This window comes from Mya arenaria, chromosome 4 (genome assembly GCF_026914265.1).
Source record: "Mya arenaria isolate MELC-2E11 chromosome 4, ASM2691426v1".
In the NCBI taxonomy this organism is placed as follows: domain Eukaryota; kingdom Metazoa; phylum Mollusca; class Bivalvia; order Myida; family Myidae; genus Mya; species Mya arenaria.
This window is the reverse complement of record NC_069125.1, coordinates 25,122,105-25,145,101: the sequence shown is the minus strand read 5'-3', so window position 1 is coordinate 25,145,101 and position 22,997 is coordinate 25,122,105. Positions and strand designations below refer to the sequence as shown.

At 34.5% G+C, this 22,997-nt stretch overlaps 1 protein-coding gene across 3 annotated transcripts in view; it reads left to right on the top strand.

Annotated features, from left to right (window-relative positions):
- Positions 1 to 18,392, top strand: part of LOC128230243 (uncharacterized) — a 74,038-nt gene extending 55,646 nt beyond the window's left edge. For all 3 annotated transcript variants that reach the window (XM_052942355.1, XM_052942354.1, XM_052942356.1), the window contains 8 exons: positions 961 to 1,089; positions 6,637 to 6,718; positions 9,051 to 9,185; positions 9,485 to 9,614; positions 9,954 to 10,771; positions 15,225 to 15,553; positions 15,781 to 15,960; positions 17,200 to 18,392. In XM_052942355.1, coding sequence (XP_052798315.1) covers positions 961 to 1,089; positions 6,637 to 6,718; positions 9,051 to 9,185; positions 9,485 to 9,614; positions 9,954 to 10,771; positions 15,225 to 15,553; positions 15,781 to 15,960; positions 17,200 to 17,310 — 1,914 coding nt within the window. In that variant the 3' untranslated portion in view covers positions 17,311 to 18,392. The remainder of the gene's footprint in view (positions 1 to 960; positions 1,090 to 6,636; positions 6,719 to 9,050; positions 9,186 to 9,484; positions 9,615 to 9,953; positions 10,772 to 15,224; positions 15,554 to 15,780; positions 15,961 to 17,199) is intronic.
- Positions 18,393 to 22,997: the final 4,605 nt, after the last annotated feature.

Genomic DNA, 22,997 nt, shown 5'->3' with positions numbered 1-22,997 from the left:
GACAATTTGCTTTTTGCTTCTGCAGTTGATTTTGTGAATTACTCTGCCTTGTTCTTGTTGAAAGCCCAAAGGCCATTTTTAAGCTTTAAGTTCTGTAGTTTGCGCATTCATCTTAACAAAATTGATTGTGAATGTTTAAGTTATGCACCTGGTGTCATTACTGGCCACACCCAGGGTTCACAGGTTTGGTAAACATAAATCTGGAAAGGTTTGAAAATCTTTTTGTGTGTTCGTGCATCCATCTCAGCACAATTGATTGTGAATGTTTGTTCAAATTGATCAATGTTGTCCTAGGATGCCCTTGACTTTGACCTTTTGACCAACTTTTTTTAACTTTTAAAACTACAGAAAATTTTACTATGAGTACAGTTTTGAAAGCATTTTTTTTTGTCAGATGACTTTTACTTGGCACATATTAAAATAGTTCATGCAACTAATCTGCTTACAATACTTTCTCGGCTCAGATGTTGAACGTGCTACGTTTTCAGGTAACCCAAACACAAAACATAAACTATATGTCTGTTGCCTTTTACCCATACATACATGCTCTGGATTGATATCCACAAAAGCCATGCCAGTAGAGCATAGGCCCTTTTGGGCCTCTTGTTATTTAGATATGGCCCATTTTATGTTTATGCATACAGTTTAAATTACTTATATGTTGCTACTCACGAGTTATGAGTTTTGATAATTATAAAGCTCTTTTACATTTGGCATAGGGATGAAAGGGGATACATACATTTCTGCTGGAATACAATCTCTAGTTGCATTGTGTTCCCAGATAACATGTCTTTAAATCCCCCCCCTGCAAAAAATTGCAATACTTGGGAGACCTTGGTATTTCCTGTGATGGCCTCCGTTGATTTATCTGTTGAGCAATATTCAATTAGTCTGTTTTGAAATGCATACTATTGGTAAGCATTAAGCTCCTTAATTGGTTGATGTGTTTGTGTTTTATAGAAAAAGGTCTGGAAAAATAAAACTGTAAGGGAAGCGCTACCGATTCTAGCCGAACGTTGTATAGGAAGCCTGACACAGCATGCAGCGACAAGCACATTCCAGATTTCTGATATGATGAAAGAGCTGAAGGTAAGAAACATACTTAGGTTTTTATTGTTTAGAAAATGTCTTAGGGCGGGAGGCGTCCAGGCATCAAACTGGTTATTTCCGCTTAAGAACTTTAAGATTAAATCGATGTGATAAAACTTGGCATTTACCAGATCATATGGAGACGTATCATGGAGTTTTATTTGGGGTCAAGTCGCTGTTTCTTAAAATAGAAAATGGTCTCCACTTAATAATTTGTGTTCAGAATGAGGTGAACAGATGAAAAATGGCATTGGCCAAGATGATATTGAGACATTCTTGTTGGGTAAAGGTCAATAGAATTACAAAAATGGTTTTCGCTCATTAAAATGTGTAAGGAGTGACGTAAAATGATGAGACTGGATATAGCAAGTTGATGTGCAGAAATAAATGATGGGCAAGGTCATTGAAAGGTTGATGGGGTCAAGGTTGATGTAACTTTAAATTGAGCGATAACTATTCGCATATATCAAATACAACATATTAAAACACATTTTGGCAATTTTCTGTTGTTAGGCTGTAGGCCGCTAGCCCTGCATACTTAACTGTACATTGGAAACAAAACATAACACTTTTAACTTTTGGCGAATGATAGCCCCAGCGCGGTTAGAACTGCGATGGTCACCGATTTAATTAACATTAACATTTACAACGAAAATACCTAGTTAGCAATCTGCTCTTATAGCTGCGGACTGCATTTTGCATATTAATTAGCTTGCTATAAATAGCGCTATTAAGAGTTTTTAATCTATGTTATTCGGTTCATATAGTTCGAATAAACTGCATTTTGCGTAATATAATGCAATTGAAATTGTACAAATAGCAATTGTTTTTAAAGAATTAAAGAGTTAAAGAATGCAGTATAAAAAGCATAATCGGCAAAAAGTTTCAAAAAGGACGCGTACTGAATCAAATAAATACATGTATTATTTACCTGTGTTTGGATTTCAATTGCTTCGGCCGAGAACCGATAATATCTACATGTACATTGTAGTTAATAATATAATGTGGGTCATCACATTTCCCCAGAAATAAACTCTGAGAAGTCCTTAAAACCTGGAAAAAATGTGGATCGTATTATGATGCAATGTAATGCAAATTAGGCGTAAAATATCAATTCATAATGTTTTAAATGTTTTATCAATATTTTTTTCTATGTTTTAAATTGCCTAAATCTGCTATTACTTGACATTTTTTTTTATTGAGAATGTTAGTTTTTACTGGAGTTTGTAAAATGTGTCACTTTAACCTGTTCTCTTGTGTTATACATACTAAAAACCTTTTAACCATTACTTAATGGATATTATATACTTTTACCATTCAAATCAAATCGCGTAAAGCGTTGACAGGGTATCAACCTGCTACAATTTGTGTCATAGTCAAGTAAAGCCGAATGAAACGGTAAGTATGTGAATAGTTCTCAATTTGTCTCAGCAATTTAAGTCCAATATCTTGAGCATGTAGCATAATGCATATGCATATTTTAAAACAACTGATATAAATGTGTTCATTTTGTTAACGAGTGACATAATGTTGAAAGCATTATTAAGATTCATGTGTATATACAGGGAATAAATAGTATGTGGATGATTTGATCCAGAGGTATTTGGCATTGTAGAAAGAAGCCTTAAACGTAAACCTTATTAATATGTCCAATGCATTTTGTTGGTATGAATTTGGTTTAGCTGGCATACCCTGGTAGTAAATTAAGTACGCCTAAGTCAAGTTTTAAATTTAGAATAGGTTTTAACCAAAAAATCCTCAATGCATGATCCGTGGCAGTGCATTGTTTATGAAACCAAATCTCCAGATAAGGTTCTTTATGATATTGATAATTACTCCAAACCTTATAAGTAACTATTTGGTGTATTCCACATTTCAAGTGACTTATACTTCTTGATCATATTGAGAATCAACATTAAACTCTTAAAATTATGAGCGAGCATATTCTTTAAATGTTTATGTTAATAATTATGTTTTACAATCACATGACTATACTCGAAGAACGTTGCAGGTTGAAAGCCATTCAACGCTTTAAGTGCTTAGAATTTTTATTGCGACTGTTATTGTGAAAGTATTGTATGTATTGTTTTCCCATATATGCCGACGTCAACTGCCGTAGCTTTTCATCAGAATTTATAACATATTTGAAGTAAAAGGTTATGTTTTCATTATATATGTCACAGAATCCAAAAAATGTCTTTAAGAGCATTTGCGTTTAATAAGAAATTAAAGGTAGCGGTTGTTCGGGTGTGTGGTGTTAAACTCACCTATGGTATTGAATTACTTAGTTAGGTTGGACATATTGTGACAAATTTGGTATAAAGGAAGAGTTTTAGAAGACATCTCATGGGATTGTGTTTGGTTACCTAGGATCAAATTTACTGTTGTTAAATGGTTTGTACTGAATAACTTAAGTTAGGGTTGACATATTGCAACCAAAGTTGTTATAAAGGAAGAATTTGTTTAGACCTTTCATGGTTCTGTGTCAGGGTCCCCAAGGGTCAAGGTCAGTGTTACCAAAATACAAAAAATGGTTGGTTCTGAATCACTTTAGTAAGAGTCAACAGAATGTGACCAAAGTTGGTATATAGGAACAATTATTGAGACCTTTCATCAGATTGCGTTAGGGTATCTAAAGTGTCAAGATCACTGGTATAAATTAGGAGAGTTGGTACTAGGGCTTCAAAACGTTTGGAACCTCAATCGGTCCAGACTAAATTAAATATAAACAAAATACCCCCCCCCCCCAAAAAAAAAAAAAAAAAAAAAGAGAAATAATAATAAAAAAAATGGCCAGATCCAAAGTCCGATTATAGAAATGTCCGAAGAATTCTGTCACACATGTTTGCAATGTGTATTCTGTTAATAATTTTTCGTCATGTGTTATGTGGCTATTTGTATGCGGAATAATTTTTCGTCATGTGTTATGTGGCTATTTGTATGCGGTGCTTTAGAGCCATCGTAGTTAATTAAATTAGTAATTGATACTAATTTAATTTTAAATGAGATTATCATCGAATCATGCATCGTTTCTAACAAGAAAAAGCAGAAAGCAGAATTCGGCAGAAAGCACTCAGATGTAATGCAGTAGTGTAATTTATTTGCTTAATACTACTACTGGATCAACATTCAAGTGATAATATTTAATAGATAAAAAAATATATATCTATATTCATATTCATCAGGGCCTCTGGAGGTTGGAAATTAACAACGATATTTACATCAACAACGATATTTACATCAACAACGATATTTCATTACATTTCTTAACATGACGTAAGCGACGCACACTCAGCATTCAGACTACATGTATGTAGTTAATCAAGATTGTCGCTGTTGATATAATTCGAAATTTTAATGCTTTTGTGGTTACAAAATAAAGATTGTATTATATAATGATAATGGATATTTGTAGCAAAATTGTAACATTTGTTTACATGAGAAAAGTCGGCGAATCTAATGTTACTTTGAGGTAATGAAAACAGAGAAGTCATTTATTATTAATACAGACGGTTATCACCCTCAAGGATGTCCGCTGGTAGTTAAGGATGTGGAGTGACAAACACTGTTTGTGTATAACAATTTCTGTTTTGTTTACTGGATTAGTAACCATTTGAACCTTAATTGAAAAAAGAAAAATGAACAATTTTCGGACCAATCTTTTTGCCATTTCCTGCAATTGAAATCGAATCTGGCAATTTGTCGGTTTCTGATTTAGAAGCCATGGTTGGTACTGAATGAAGTTTAGTTATGGTTTACATATTGTGACAAAATTTGGTGTTAAGGGAAACTTTACGCAGGACTTTCATAGGGTCAAGGTTAAGGTCACTGTTATTACATATATATCAACAGTTGAAACTGAATCTCACAATAAAGACAGATTATCTTCTGTAAATCATGTAAAAAACTGTCACATTGCGACTGTTTAGGTTACTTTTGAATTTTACTTTTTTTATTGCTTTTCACAGGCATATAATTATTACTACATTATTGCGTATATTTCTGTGGAAAAGTGGTGTATACTTGTGTGCGCTGTCCTATGACATTATTTTTAAACATATTGATAAATATTGCATTACTACTTTGATTTGTATGCCCCCGAAGGTGGGCATATTAAAATCGCATCGTCCGTCCGTCCGTCCTTCCGTCCGTCCGTCCTTCCGTCCGTCCGTCATTCCGTCCGTCCGTGTGTCCGGCTCAATAACTCGTGTCCGGGCTGTAACTTTCCCTTGTATGGACAGATTTTAAAATAACTAGCCACATGTGTTCCACATACCAAGACGACGTGTCGCGTGCAAGACCCGTGCCCCTACCTCAAAGGTCAAGGTCACCCTTAGTGTTTATTCACAATGGAGTGCTGCATATAGGACATAGAGTATAGGTTGTCGTGTCCGGGCTGTAACTTTCCCTTGTATAGACAGATTTTAAAATAACTTGCCACATGTGTTCCACATACCAAGACGACGTGTCGCGTGCAAGACCCGTGCCCCTACCTCAAAGGTCAAGGTCACACTTAGTGTTTATTCACAATGGAGTGCTGCATATAGGACATAGAGTATAGGTTGTCGTGTCCGGGCTGTAACTTTACCTTGTATGGACAGATTTTAAAATAACTTGCCACATGTGTTCCACATACCAAGAGGACGTGTCGCGTGCAAGATCCGTGCCCTTACCTCAAAGGTTAAGGTCACACTTAGTGTTTATTCACAATGGAGTGCTGCATATAGGACATAGAGTATAGGTTGTCGTGTCTGGGCTGTAACTTTCCCATGTAAGGACAGATTTTAAAATAACTTGCCACATGTGCTCCACATACCAAGACAACGTGTCGCGTGAACGACCGTGTCCCTACCTCTAAGGTCAAGGTCACACTTAGTGTTTATTCACAACAGAGTGCTGCATATAAGGACATAGAGTATAAGTTGTCGTGTCCGGGCTGTAACTTTCCCTTGTATGGACAGATTTTAAAATAACTTGCCACATGTGTTCCACATACCAAGATGACGTGTCGCGTGCAAGACCCGTGTCCCTACCTCTAAGGTTAAGGTCACACTTAGGTGTTTATTCACAACAGAGTGCTGCATATAAGGACATAGAGTATAAGTTGTCGTGTCCGGGCTGTAACTTTCCCTTGTATGGACAGATTTTAAAATAACTTGCCACATGTGTTCCACATACCAAGACGACGTGTTGCATGACAGACCCGTGTCCCTATCTCAAAGGTCAAGGTCACACTTGGGTGTTTATTCACATTGGAATGATGCATATATAAGGACATAACAGTGTCGGTTCTCAACTATGGGTGGTATTTTTTATGTTTAGAGGCAATTTAAAATAACTTGCCATATGTATTTGACATGTAAAGGCAAGATCAACTTTTCATGTACTGACCTTGTTCATAGGTCAATGTCACAATCAGGGGCATTCGTCACATACTGTGACAGCTCTTGTTTACTTTAATATAATTTGCTATACATCATATTTTAACGAAACTATTTATTTTTGCCAAATTATTGCCTAGGTTATTAAATTTCTTTAAATTTTAAGCGGCTAATGCAACCATTAGGTGCACCAAAGTGGACCAGATATCAAGAGGTGAAATGCGAAGTGTGTCTAGTGAATCAAGCTGGTAAGATTGTTTTTTGATTATGTAAATTCCTTGAGTACAAATGTGCCTTAAAAAACTTTATAAAAACAGGTACATTCATTTATTTAAGATATTCCGTACTTCAATTTGCCATTTTACTCATTGTTACTAACTATATTTGAACATACCCGATATTGGTGAATTCTTTAACTTCGTATAAACGTTCAAAATGTGTATAGATCTATAAATGAAAGAAAGTCATGTTATTTCGTAGTAGTATGTCTCAAAATTACTTGGCAATAGAAATATTGTATTAATAAAAGCAGGTTTTGTTGTCAAATTTATTTAAAAAAACCTTCATGATGATTTGACGGATAGAAATTGAGGTCCTTCATTACATTCATCCTACTATGTACCTTGATTAGGAAGCATATGCTGGAAAAAAAATGGGTTAAACATGGTTTGTGATTTTCATCAGGGCTCATTATAACCTCGACAAACGAAGTTTGAAGGGGGTATATTGGAGTCACCCTGAGGCCGGTCGGTCGGTCGGTTTGTCGGTCTGTCGGTCCATTGCAATTTACCTTGTCCGGAGCATAACTTAAAAACTACTGGAGGGAATTGGATTAAACTTCATACAATGGTAGAGCATAATGAGAGGAAGTGCAGTGTACAATAACCATAACTATATTCTTGCTTTTCACTGAGTTATTGCCCTTTGTTATTTTTTTGTCCGGAGTATAACTTTAAAAGTATTGGATGGAATTCATTGGAACTTCATACAATGATGAAGCACAATGAGAGGAAGTGCATTGTTCAAGAACCATAACTCTACCTAAACTAGTTACTGAGTTATTGCTCTTTATTTGTTTTTTAGGCTGTCATATTTTTCCAGACATTAACTTGCAAACTACTAGATGGAAATTATTAAAACTTCATACAATGGTAAAGATGAATGAGAGGAAGTGGATGGAATTTAATAAAACTTCATACAATGAAAGATCATAAGTAACTGCCCTTTGTTACTTTTTCTTGTCCAGAGCATAACTTGTAAACTATTCAATGGAATTTAATAAATCTTCATACAGTGATCATAATGAGAGGAAGTGTAGTGTACAGGAACCGCAATTCTATTTCAGCCAATTACAGAGTTATTGCCCTTTGTTACTTTTTTCTTGTCCGAAGCATAACTTTAAAACTATGGAATGTAATAAAACTTTATACAATGGTACAGCACAATGAGAAGGAGTTCAGTGTACATGAATCACTACAGTATTTTAGCAAATTACAGAGTTATTGCATTTTTCTGTGTTTTTTTTTGTCAAACTTTTGTCTGGACGATAACTTGAAAACTACTATATGGAATAGCAAAAAACTTCATACATGATAAATCATAATCAGAGGCGGCGTTCGGGGTATTAATCACCTTCAGTGATAGCTCTAGTTTATACTATTTTAAAAAAGACATTGTGCTCTCACTTGATACCTACACTTTCCATATAATACCTCGTAAGGTTTTTGTTTATTTTTTTATTCAAATAAAATGATAAACGCTTTATCGTATTGAGGGCATACATTAGGGTATTTTGAGTTCCGTTTAGTTCTTGTACATGAAGAAGAAAAAACCCCAGGTCTTTCTGGTATTTGTAAGATCAAACAGACTGCAAATAAATTTGCACATTCCGAAATGACCTCCATTATTGAAAATGTGTCTTTCGAAATCCTCAATTGTCTTGGCATTTACATAGAAAATTAAAAAAATCACATTAGATAGATAAAAAACATCAAACATCAACGTTTAGTAACAAAGAACGACCTTCTGGTGGAAATAGTTATTATTAGCTAGAGGGATATTTTGGAAAATAGTCTCACTTAAATAGACACGCTTATTCAAAATCAATACATACATACATGTATGTATAACAAACATAAATGTTGAGTGATAAACCTAGCACCTCTTACTAAATAATACATTAAGAAAAATATTGTTAACTGATTTCACGATTATATTTGTGTATTAAATAGCTGAAAAATATTAAATGATTGGTGAATGCTAAAAGATTAACTGTGATCTACTATCGTTTCATATGGTAGAAATATTGTGTTTTCTACACATTTCTTTCAAATTAAACACAGTATCCTTCATAAGAACCAATATATTCGACATTTATTAATCCTTTATGGTAAGTTAAAATATTTGTGTAAAATATGGCAAATCTTATTTGGCAGTTATTGTGCATCTTTAACTGTAAAACCCATTTTTGTCCAAGGGAGAAGAAAGTTCATCTCCATTTTGTGTAAAATGCATCATAAATGTTAAAGTGCAGCTTTAAATATATTATGTTTGAATGATACATTGTATTTTTATTTTTAGCGGATGAAAGCGAGTTTCTGGAACATCACAAATTGTGTACGACAAAAATCAAGGTGTGCGCATCTTGCATGAGAAATTCCTTTTTGAATCCAATGATTTGTCACACTTGTGAAAAGCCGCTGCAACCATTTATTGGTAAGCTACATATACTAGTAGTGCAACTTTAAGTTTCTGTTCATTATTTTCTTACTTTTTTATTTGTCTTAAATGGTTGAGCTGTTTTGCGGTTTGAAATAAGCATTTATTATGGTAGAGTCATAAGATCCTGTTCCTAGTATGTAAAAACAAAGACTCTATGAATATTGATTTAATCACCTATTTGTTTCCATGGTAGTTACCACTACTGGTATGCCTTCAAGATGCCAATTAAATTAAACTCTTGAATTTGTGAGGTCTTACACTGCAATGAAACATCCTCCTTTCCTGCATTCCAGGTGAAAACTGGGGAGCCATTTTGATAGCAGGAAATGACAAACACCAAAAGGTTGCGAAGGCATTCTCCAATGATGTGCATAGACTCAGAGATGTTATCACAAGTAGGAGTGTTCCGATCATGTGTATTAGGTATATTTTTAATGCATCTTTTAATCGAATAATATGCCTTGGTGTCATCAGCGTCGCTTTTTTCCTCATAGTACAAACTCTTAACACTTAATAATTGAAAAATCATCCTAATAACTTATAATGATATGAAGTGAAAAAATGCTGAATACAATTTATACATATCTTCAGAAATAACTCGAAGCCAATAACTGTGGCTTTAATAATTATTCATATGTGCCCTTTGTTTAACGAGAAATAATACACATCTTTCTATAGTCGACCTTTGAACTAGAGGGTGTATTATTTTATGAACCATTCACCCACAATCAGATGATATGACATCTATTTTCAAATCAACAGGGCGGAAAACACTGAGGTCGTTACACCTGATGAACCTGGCAAAGACGACACTAAGATGTGGTGCAAAGTCCAGAGTGCTTTTGAAAACCTGAGCAAGCTAAGCCTCAAAACTCTAATAGTGGTGTACTCAGGTCACCATGGTTTCCATACAAAACAAGAAAATGCGAAGAACAAAACCCAGTCAATTAAACCCTTAAAGAGTGTGACAGGATCATCTATTGAAGATTTGGAGGGCTTCTTCAAACTGAGTGAAAATGAATTGCTGAAAGACAAAGAATTGTACAATGAAATACCGAAGCTATCAACTGTTGACACAATTTTTTTGTTTGAAGATTGCTGTTATGGTGATGCAGAGATAAAAGCTGCACTTAAGAACAAACGTGTCGTGAAGTTCAACAGTAGTACTACGACTACAACATCTCGGGTGGACTTGAATAAGAACGAAAGCAAGTACATAGGTATACTGATCAAAGCACTCACGGCAACCAAGGAAACCATAACTGAATTGTACGAACATCCAGAATGCGATATTTGTGAAAATAATGCCAACACATTGTTCACTGAAAGCTTTCTGACGGTGTACGACTTGCAAGCATTTATCGCAAAGTATATTGCACACAGTAAAACTGGCGTCCCGTCATTTTCAGCACAAACGATTTCGGGGAAAGACCGCATTTTGGCCTACAGATACAATTTCCGTGTGGTCGTTCAATTCCAGATAAACAAACCAAAAGGTGGGGAAGTAGAGGTCGAGGTCTCCCTGAGTCAATTTGACAATATGCAAAAGTTGAGGGAATACCTATTTAAAAAATTATTAGGTAAGTGTTTAAGATTTTTATCTTTATGAGCTAAAAGGATCGGTCTTCGTCCGTTTTCAATGTGTCCGTCGGTCATCAATTGTTTTAAAGAAATCTCTGAGACTGTTGGGCCAAATTGGATGAAATTTCATAGGAAGCTTCCCAGGGTTTATTTCTAAAAAAATATCAAGGCGCCTTGATTGACCAACAAACAAACTGAAAATGAGTGACTTGCTGTTTTTTCTCAAAAGGAAATTATCTTTGAAACTACAACGGCAAACTTATTGAAACTTCACAGGAAGCTTTGATAGTGACCCTCTACCAAAATACATTTAGGCGCCTTGTTTGACCTACAACGAAAGCAAAAATAGCCCTCCTTTTGTTTAAAGTTTTAAAATCTATCTAAATTATCATTTTTCTCTAGCTATAAACGAGATATAGAAAAATTGTTCATGGGAGCTTAAACTATGATAAAATCTGAGAAACTTTTATACTACATGTTTATTGTTTTATTGTAAAAGTAAAAATGTTTATGCTGAGTGAAAGTTCCATATTGTTAAATCTGATTTTAAAGTTTGAGTTTTTTTTCTACACATTAGAGCAAATCTAGGCCATTCTGCATTGAAGATGCATTCTCAGGTAATGCGAGGTTCAAGCTAGCATATTGACATATCCCTTCTAGGAATTATTATTGAAAATAATGTCTTCGAATTAGATGACTGTTATTTATGATCTGCTACATTTAATGTGTCTGATTTAACTGATTGTGTATGGTTTATACACTGTTAATGCTTCTTCGGATAGTGCAGCCAATCTATTAATTATGCCCCCCTTTGAAGAAGAGGGATATATTGCTTTGCACATGTCAGTCGGCCAATCGGTCAGACGGCCAGTCGGTAGACCAAAGCTTGTCCGAGTGATTACTTAAAAATTCCTTGATATATGTTCACCAAACTTGACATATATGTTCACCAAACTTGACATAAAGGTTGGGCATGACCAATAGATGACCCCTCTTGAATATAGGGGTCATCGGGTCAAAGGTCAAGTTCACGGTGACCTTAAACGGTAAAAGGATTTTAAAGCTTTTCCGAGTGATAACTCAACAATGCCTATACCATTGGTCATCAAACTTGACATGGAGGCTTTGCCTGACCAGTAGATGACCCCTATTGATTTTTATCACAGTGACCTTGAATGATAAAATGTTGTCCGATGGATAACTTGACAAGTGCCTGCACTCATGACCCTAAAACATGACTTGGAGGAGGTTGGGCCTGACAAGTAGATGACCCCTATTAATTTTGGGGTCATCGGGTTAAAGGTCAACGTCACAGTGATCTTGAAGGCAAACTTAACAATTCAATGACCTATGGTCATCATACATGACATGAAGGTTGGCCCTGACTCCTTTGATTTTGAGTGACATCGGGCCAAGGTTTAAGGTCACGGTGACCTTTAACGCAAAAAAGTTAACAAAAGCTTCTCCAAGTGTTACCTTAACAATGCCTGGACCTATGAACAGCAAACTTTGTCATGGAGGCTGGGCCTAACCAGTACATGACCCCTATTGATTTTAGGAGTCATCGGTTCAAAGGTCAAGTTCACGGTGACCTTGAATGCTAAAATGTTCTTCAAGTGATAACTGGACAATGCCTGCACCCATGGCCCTTAAACTTGACTAGTGGTTCGGGCCTGAATAGATGTACCCTTTTGATTTTTGGAGTCATTGGGTCAAAGGTAAATGTCACAGTGACCTTGAACGCAAAAAGCTTGTCTGTGTGATATCTTGTCAATGCCTGCACTCATGACCCACAAACTTGACATATAGGTTTTGGGTGACCAGCTGATGACTCCTAATGGATTTTGAGGTCAAAGGGCATGGTCATAACTCATATTCATCATTAAAATTTCGTCACATGTACTTATTCCTTGCTGCAAAGAGGATACATTTTTATCTGCAAATAGTCATCGCCTGAACATTATAAAAAAACTGTACCTAATATCCTCACACTTTGAATGGTCATAATCTTAAAACTGCCTCAAAGACATCTAATATTTATGACAAACAGCTGTCATTTTGGTCCATGCATATTTCATTCAAATGTCCAAATAATGCTGACAATATGGCTCTCAGAGTGTGTGTGGGGGGGGGGCATAATGTTTGACAAACATTTCTTGTTATATACTTAAATTACTAGCTCTAGACAGTTATATTTGGAATACAACAATGCATATATCAGTTGCAATATTTAACACAACGAAATAGTGTGGGATTAATCCATCTTAAATTGATTTGAGTTTCATTTTTTTGCAAATTTTCACCTGCTTACTATTGCATGAACCCTTAGTTTCCAGGAAATTAATTCTGATCCAATTCAAGTTATTTGTAAAAATATTCACGCTGTGGTCATGAACTTGTATTTCTTTGACAATAAATGACCATTTGATGAAATGATAGATGCAAGATAAATCATATTATTTTATTGATAAACAAGCCATTTGTTTCGTTAATGTGTCGACAACAGTGAAATAAGACTGCTGACAAAAAATCTGATCGCAGTTTCATATTTACGTTCGAAATTTGATGTTTAATGGCTTTAAGTGTTATCAGCGCTTTAAGAAGAAAGAGTTTTTCGGCAGTTTTCTAAGAAATTGAAATGTATTCTATTGTGAGTTATCTTATATGACTGTAGGCATTTATGTCAAAATCAGCTGTTTCTGAGACACACAAAAAAAAAAATGAAAAGTCAAAACAGTCAATCAGTGAGTGTGCAGCTTTAAAGAAAATCTGAGATACAGTTTTAAGATTCTATTGCAAGTACATCCGTTCTGTGAAATTCATCAAAAGAAAGAAGTTAATATGGCATTTTAATTCTTCGTCGATCATCTTTTTCCTGCATTGTATTACTTTAAAATGAATAATTCGGTGCATAAGGTAATTGAGTCCCCTAAAATATGATAACAAATTTAAATATGTATCTTATTTAGAAGTAGGTGTTACGGCCTTTCAAAGTGGGTACCTTGCACAGGGGTTGGCAGATATTGTGAAAGTTTAAAAAAGTGTCAGTCAATCAGTCCAACAGCATCTGATTTTTTGTCAGTCTGAAAGAAAAGAAATGATCTAAATGATTTGAAAATGTCATTCTAAACCTACCGCTAACGTTATGTTTAAAAGTTTAGTTATTCAAAATCATCGCACGATACACAGTGGTAACTTGTTTATGTTCTGCAAATGGGAGTAAACGTTGCATGATGCTTGACTAGTGCGGCGACTAGTGCGGCAGCATTCCGACATCTAAACAATACCTAATTAAATATCGGATACTTGCAATCGAGGGCGATATATGAAAAATTGTTTGTATACTTCCATAATAAATATTTAATATTCATGTATTCGCAAGACATTGTTTTTGATAATACTGTAACAATTGTAGTTGTTTTTGTGAACACAATTTAGTTGAATGAATAAATAAATACGGAAAAAAATAATGATTATACCTTATAAAGGTGAACACCTGGATTTTGTTTTTTTTTGTTCAATGACATTGCAAAAATAATAATTAAGCATATAAGTTTTTCAAAACTTTGTCTCTACTCGCCAAGAAAGTTATAAGGAAAGTCCGGTTGTCAAATATAAAAGTAATTGTTTTGGTAGTGTGTAAAGTTCCATTAGCTCTTTATCGATAAGATGGTATTTAAAATCTCCTCCCCCCCAAAAAAAAATAATAAAAAAAAAAAATATATATATATATATATATATATATATACAGGACTGTTTTATTTTTAGACTTTGTATCTGGGAGTAGGATTGGATTGGTCCCAGTTGGAATTAAATGAATAATACATTTGTTTTAAAAACACACAGTTTTAACCGTAGATCGTGAAAAACCACAACTTTATTTCTCTTCATTTTATGAGCTGGTCTTGTGGTAAGGTTATTTGAGAATATCAAATATAGTTGGCGCCCTCCTTGAGAGCTGAGTCATTTAGTGACCTACATGTACTTCTCGGTAATTGGGCGCACTATCCAACACATGTCTGTAAGCAATGTTTTTCTCACATAACTCAGATGAGCGATTTGGGGAATGATGGCCCTCTTGTTTTTGTTATTGCTTTATAATTAACGATTTCACCTTGAAGATAGAGGAAAGTATAGGACTGTCTTTTTTACCAGTCCTATGTTTGCAAAGATGTTTGTATTCCTATACGTTTTACAGCCATTAATGTAGGTTTAATAAGGTTTATAATAAAAGTTCGATCGCAGGACGATGTTCTGATTATTTCTTCATAAACCAGCTGAAGGGTATTTTGGAGAATGTGTATTCGACATTGTCAAACCATGCATCTCCAAACCATGCATCTCCAAATAAAAAAAAAATGCAATTAATGACGATTTTACATGTACATGATGACGAATTAATTTTAATGGACTGTTTTAATAAACAAGATAACTAACACATCTTTGTTACAGGCTATGATGATTCTACCAAGTACCTCGTTGAAAATGAATATACCAGGTACATTGTTGAAAATGAAGATAAATTGGCCGAATATGCTGCTGTTGTTAGCATTCAAGTAGAACATGGACCCAGAGAAGTTCACAGGAAGGAGATTGATTCCCTTGAACAGGCCTCTTCAGCTTGGATAGCTCGAAGAGATCTGATTGCACAAATTCGAAATGTTGCGAAAATCGACTTTCAGAACTATGTGGCTGACATTGTTTCTTCAAAAGATGTCGAATACATTTTCAATTTTGTGTCAACGGAGGCAGAACAATTTTGCCGCATGATTGAAACACCGGTAATTTTTTTTGCAGTCTGGGACAAGAACCATTTTATCACTGTAAACAAATAAAACCATGTTTTTGGTCACATGAAATACTCATTTATAGTTGTGACGTTATTATGAACATTTCAATGTATATTGCTTAACATACTTTTGAACTAGGGTTGTAGCGTAGTTGAAGGGCTTATTTGATAACTATAAACAAAATCTTCCCGAAACTATCATTGTTACACGCCTTTCAGGAGTTGGCGAAGTGTATAGTGGACAACAATAACTTCAACAGATTTTTCACAACACTTGAGGAATTCCGTGAAGATAAACAAAGAAATGTGTTATTTGCATTCAACGAAATACAAAGAAGTGCGTTATTTGCATTCAACGAAAGCCTTGATCATATAAACACATTTCTTAAAAGCAAACCTGTGAGTATGACTTTCGTCGAAATGTCATTTGTATGCATTGTTTCTTGGTCAATATGTAAATTTCATTGTCGAGGTTGTTAAAAGATTATAGAACTATTGCCTTAGGCATTATTGTCACAGCGACTCTTAGACTCCTCTCTTAGACTCAAGTTGTCTCTCTACTTGTCTAAAATGCACTTGTATACTTATATTAAAGAAGTACTCTGCTTAAATAATATAAGATTGCTGACAATTGTTTGTTTAAGGCACACAGTATAAAATTACATGTTTAGGAATGAAATTCAAGTGCAAGAAAACTGCAACCACGTTTTCACGTTAGTATGTATTCGATAGTTTTAGGTCAGTATTTTTTCTTCGTGCAAATTACTGCCTTCTTAAAGATGTTTCCTCGTTTGAAAAAGTGTTCATTTTCCCAAAAATACCACATTTTTTTCCATTTCACCCAACACGTGGATGAATTCAAAGCAAGGTTTTCGTAGAAACATATACAAGATCTTTACATGTTCAGCTTTTATAGAGTTTAATGTATCCACAAATATACAAACAAACTATTCAAACATACTATTGTATTTGCTATCTGCAATAGGATGAAATTTCCCAAAGTCGAACAATCTCAATTTGGATGTCACCGGCGGGGAAAATAAAATGAAGTTAAAAAACTGATTATTGTTAAATATTATTAAGTTTCCTTTATCTAAAACGATCGCTTATAAGACGTGCCATAAATTTAAGCGCTGCTGTGTGATACAGGAATCCAGTGGATTTTACGTGAAGTCCACTCAAAACTTGAAATCCACTCAGAACTCAGTCATTTGAGTGGATTTCACGTCTGAAAAAGTGGATTTCACTTCGATTTCCAATCACTTTTCTTCTTCTTTTTTTGACAAATTTTAATAATTTTTGAAATATAAACCGATTATGAAGCCTTTTAAATTATTTGTTCAGCAAAAAGAAATATTTGTAAAAGAATAAATGGTTTATGAGTGGTTTCAAAAAGTGGATTTCACTTCGATTTCCGATCAATTTTCAAAAAACTTCATCAATAAAATTTGAAATATAAACCTTTTATGAGGCACTTTCCAATATGAATTCAAAAATGATTATTATTTAGTAAAATGAAGTGGATTTCACGTTTTGAGTGGATTTTACGTGAAATCAACTGGATTCCTGTCTCAACCTGTACCCAATGTAAGTATGGTAATTATAGTTTATATTGTAATAACTTATTGTCCATTTCAGGAGGATGTTTCAAATGTGGAAGTTCACATAGATTTACCAAAGATCAATGCTGAGAAATCCTGGTCATTAATGTTTTATCACTTGGAAAGAGTAGCAAGTGCGCAGCCATAAAATGCAATGGCTTTGACGAATGTGTATACATATTATATAAGGAATAATTCTGAAATCAGGATAAAGAGTTTTCAGTTTGAGATCACCTTGTAGTGGATATTTGGTGTCTAAACATTCATATGTGTACATACATGTATAAATAGTTTGCTATATTACACGATTTCGTTAATTTTACAGGATATGTAACTTGCTTCCATTTGAACTCGCCCAAGAAAAAATCGGGACATGGGATGTAAATGTGTATAGCTTGAAATTTATTTCGTGTCGTAAACACGTAAACTATACAGTTTTTTTGTGTTTCATATACATATTTAATAAATTACAATAACGGGTTTAACACAAGCAAGACAAAAAATAATCCATATCAAATTTCAGTCGAGTTTATTTTGTTCTGCGGTTTCACGGCATCCAATTAACTCGATAACGTAATAGGAACGTTTGACTCTAAACAAACATAGTTGTTTGCTGAATATAGCAACTGTTATCGTTTTCATGCATACGTTTGTGTTAGTTTTTAAGCATTACTACGTATGAGAACACAAAAAATCAAGTTGTGTTATGCGATCAGCATGCAATGACCACAGCGATAAATGTGTTAACCCAAATTGTTCACTTTCAAGTTGAAATCAATTTGACATCACGAATAAACATAGTTTATGTATACTGTACGGAGTGTCCCATGAATCATGTGTACTAAAAAAAATATTTGTTTTCGTTACATTAACAATTATTGACAATTTTTGACGATAATGGGTTATAAAAAGGTTATCTTGTCCATTTTCATGAAAAAGTGTAATTAGTATTTTGTGAGTAAGTATCATTACTGTGTGATATACCAGTACCTTTAACATAACTAAGGGCACAGGAGTGATATAAACACATGCAATATTGTTCATATATATCTAGTGTTTTAACTATGCAAATAAGGTAACCGCCTCACAGAAAACGGTCTTTTTGAATTTTCAGACGCTCGTGATTACTAATGACGTCACGTCAGTGATATGTTTTATTGTAATGGATTGAAAGCGGTGGATAATTCAGTCATAATTTGTTTTTTTATTGTAAGTAAAATGTTATTTTCATGTGGAATTATTTTCTTTCCTCCGGATGAAGCAGCCTAATAACACCCAATGTGAATTCCTTGCACAAGGAAACGAGTATGTTTATTGAAACGACTTTGACTCTACAAATAAACAGTCACTATTAAGATCCTCCTGAATGGCTGAGCGTTCGCCGCTTTGTCCGTTTGTCTTTCTATCCGTCCTTCCCTTGTCACAACTGACTGATGATTGAAATACATTGTATAAAGATTGATGACAACGAGAAGAAGTATACAGTGCACAATAATTGTAATCCTATCATGCATACGTATGATATTTCTTATAATCAGTGCTTGTTCTGGCCATATATCTAGGGAAGTAGTAAACAGATTTTAATGAAACTTATAGACGATGTGAAGAAGTGCAGTCCACAAAAACTATTATCCTGCCAATTTTGTTTTTGTTATCCCCTCTACCTAATACATTTTCGGAAATGGGTTCTTGTCCGGGCCATATTTTAGAACATAACTAAGCGATTGAAATGGTACTTGAAATTTTATGTAGCCTTATCAACTATCAATGCATTATATTTTAATGAAGTAGAACAACTATTGACTTCACGTTCTAACATGCATTTCGAACTTACGGGTATGGACGTCTGGACTGTGGTGTCAACTAAATCAACAACAACATCAACGATAGCAACAGCATCACTCTACAGCTACTGCTATTTATTACAATATTTTGAGAAGTCGAACTCAATCTTATTGAATCGTATCCTTATAGACGTTTTAGCATTATTTGACATGCCGAGTTACCCAATATATAATGTTTGTTTGTTATATATATAGTGCTGTATCTTTGACGTGCATATTTCAAATGTTAGGTTGGCAGATGACAAGGAATAGAAGGCCACTTTACTTGTGTCTCTAATGATGGTACTAATGTTGTAGATTACATGATCGCGTCGTCGGTGCTGTTTGAGAAATCAGTTGTCCTTAAAGTACTTGATCGACACGAATCTGATCATTTCCCGATTAAATGTCAATTAACATTGCATATTTATCAGCAAATACTAATGGTGATTGTATTTGTTCAATTATAGTTTTATCTAACGTGAAGAAATATAAATGGGACGATAGGCATAGTGACTCTTTCCGCAACAGTATTAACACGCTTTTTAATGAAAATAGGCGTTTAATAACATTTCTTATAAATCACGATATTAACGCGGCGATTGATAAAATAACCACCCTTTTCTATGAGGCAGGAAATAGTAGGATGCTATTAGCACCGAAAAACTTTCAATCATTGCAGCCTCGTTGGTGGGATTAGCGTTGTGATTTGTCAAATTACAAACAAAATTAATGATATTAAATGTTTAATCTTCGCTGATGATGTAGCTAGTTGTGCGGAAACAGCGAACAAATTACAACAACAGTTAAATGTTTTTGAGCAATTTTGTGCAAATATTGGCATGGAAGTCCATTTAGACAATACCGAAATAATCGTTTTCAGAAATGTCGGACCGCTAAGAAACTACGAAAAATGTTTTTTTTAATGGTACCCAAATAAATACTGTATCATTCTACAAATACATGGGGTTACTACTCACTCCCAAATGATCGTTGAGTGCAGCACATGATAAATTATCAGCACAAGCACAAAAGGCATTTTTTTCCAATAAATAGCTATAAGAAACATTTTGGAGCATTCCCCAAAGGATTTATTTATACTTTTTGATAGCATGGTTAAGCAAATTTTGTGTTATGGATCGCAGATTTGGGGATATAAATTGATAACATAGAGGAAATTCAAAATAAATTCTGCAAGAGACATTGGTATGTTAAAAGAGCTACAAATACATGTATAACTCTGGGCGAATGTGGACGTCTTCCCATGTGTGTTACTTATTTTGTAAACTGGTTTAAATACCGGTGTAAGTTATTAACTATAACTAATCATAGATATCCTTAACACTGCTACAAAATGCTAAAATCGTTCGATGACGCCGGGCGAAATTGTTGGGCATCCAATATTAAATCTTTGTTATTTACGTATGGTTTTGGATATATTTGGATTGCTCAAGATGTAGGAAATATAGATCTATTAATATATACTTTTAGACAACGGTTAATTGACTGTTTCGGCCAAAACTGGCATAACGATGTTAGTGATTCCTCAAGGTGTCATCATTATAAACATTATAAAACATTATTAAATACAGAAAGGTACTTACATCTGGAAATTCCATTACAATATAAGATTGCGTTTGCTAGTTTTCGCTGCTCCAACCATTAACTGAATATGGAACTTGGAAGATAAATGCCAAGAAATACCAGCCTATTTTTCCTCTTTTCATTTCTACACGAGAGTGAACTTCAGCTTCACATTAACCCCTAATTGACCGAGATTCTAAGGTCAATTTCTCATGTTATCATGTCTTGGGAATTGCTGCGGTTTGGGTCAAGATTTGGAAGAATGTATTAAAGCTGCACTCTCACAGATTAAACGTTTTGACAACTTTTTCATTTTTGCCTTGGAACCAGCCAATTTTCGCAAAATGCGTGGAAGCCAGTTATATAAGACTACTGACAAAAAAAAATAGATCGCAGATTTTTATATTTAAGTTCACAAAATGATGTTTTATGCATTTTTCTTAAACCGTTAGTAACAGTTTAAGCCATAAAACATTAAAACGGAAATATGAAAATCTCCGTTCTGATTTGTTGTCACAGTCAGCCATCTTTTATCATTGGTTTGCAGATATTTACGCAAAAAGGTTATCTTTCCAAGACAAAAAAATAAAAAAAATGTAAAACCGGTAAATCTGTGAGAGTGCAGCTTTAAGAGTTATATATAATTATTAACAAGTTGGAAGCTTTATTGATTTCGCATTTTATAAAAGATACAAACAATCTTTTAATTATTCATTTTAAAAGCTTTGTTGTTCACTGTATTTTATTTTTTTATAAAATTCGTTAGGACAGTCAATTACCCCATTGGCTAGAACTCAAAGGGGCCGGTGTAACATTAAATTTTGACCCCGTTGAAAAGTGACACCAGGGATCATTTTTCAACGTTGAGAATTGACTCGGGGTCATTTTTTCAACGTTGAGAATTGACTCGGGGTCATTTTTTCAACGTTGAGAATTGACCATGGCAACAATTCAACATTAAGTTTTGATCCAAAAATCGTTGAAAAGTGATCAGTCGTTAAATTTTGGTCACAAATAGGGTCATTTATTAACAGGTGGAAAAAGTATATGTACACATAGAGGCGTTCTTAAATTTCAAGCAATTCAATAAAAGCTATGACAAGAACATCATTATACAACGTTAAGCATGCGGGCATTCAGATTACAATGCTGGGGGGGGGGGGCAAACTCATCCTTACATATTGACAACCAAAAGTGTTTTTTTCTCAATTATTTATGAACGAGAGAACAATATAGTGTTTTACCGCGGATGTATGGTCTCTAATGCGTCTAATATGGGAAACTTCCATATCGAAAGGGGTCCGATTAAAATTAGAGAGTGAGGGTGGGGGATCATGAACATATTTTAAAAAGGGCTTGTCAAATTTTAGGCGGCCCGACCCCTCGCCACCCCATCGTTTACGGCACATGGTGACGTTTCTGTACGTTTCCGTGCATAAGAGAGGAGTAATACAATGTCTCTCATATAACTTTGCCCTCCTGACCATGCGTCAGTGCATCCCACCTTAATTATCAAAACTGTGTCCTTCAAAACTACAAAAGTATAAGATTTAAAGCCATAAAACTTTTATTTTTAATATGTCAGCATTAACTCCTTATTAACGACATAAATGGGATTCGTTCACAGATTGCCAAACTTTTTTGCACTTTTTGATATTTTTGTTTCATATTCCAAAAGAAACTGATGCATCGCATTAGATATGTTAAATTTTGAAAACTGACAATTGGACTTCTTCAAACTATGTGGATACATTTTTTATGGTCAAAAAGTGTCTTTAAAACAACCTGATTTTTAAGCGTTAGTATAGCCATGCAAACCTGTGTTTATATCGAAGGTAATACTCGATTCTATTTTAAATCTCCATGGCCGAGTGGTAAACGCGTTGGCTAACACTTTGGGACTTATAGTCGTAAGGTGGGTATATTGTGAGTTCGAAACCCCGCCCTACCAACATTATTTTTTGCTTTTTGCATTTTTTATTTTCATAATTTCTATGTCAAACAGCATCAGGATAAAACATTGACCATAAAGAATAGTTTTCCAGGAAAGGGGTGTGGCGTTTGTAAACAAAACTATAATTTACTAAATTTAATGTGACTCTGGCGTGATGGTGAACAATAAGTAAAGGTGTTATTCTGATTGGTCATGTGTCATCATGATTAGCGAAAAGCTCCGCCCAGTGAGTTAGTGCCAAGTTTAAACGCAACGATGCCGAAAATGAATATCAAAGACACCGACACTGCCTTTGATGTGTTCATGCCAAGAAATCCTATCCAATTTTCGATTAAGAAGGAAGCCCATGTTTGCCTGCATGCATATATTTGGATTTTGCAGCATATATGCATTATGTTCCAGTCAGTGGTTTTGTGCTAAGGGTTAAAGGGCTGATTTGGTTCTATATGCAATGTTTATCAGTTATCTGCTAAC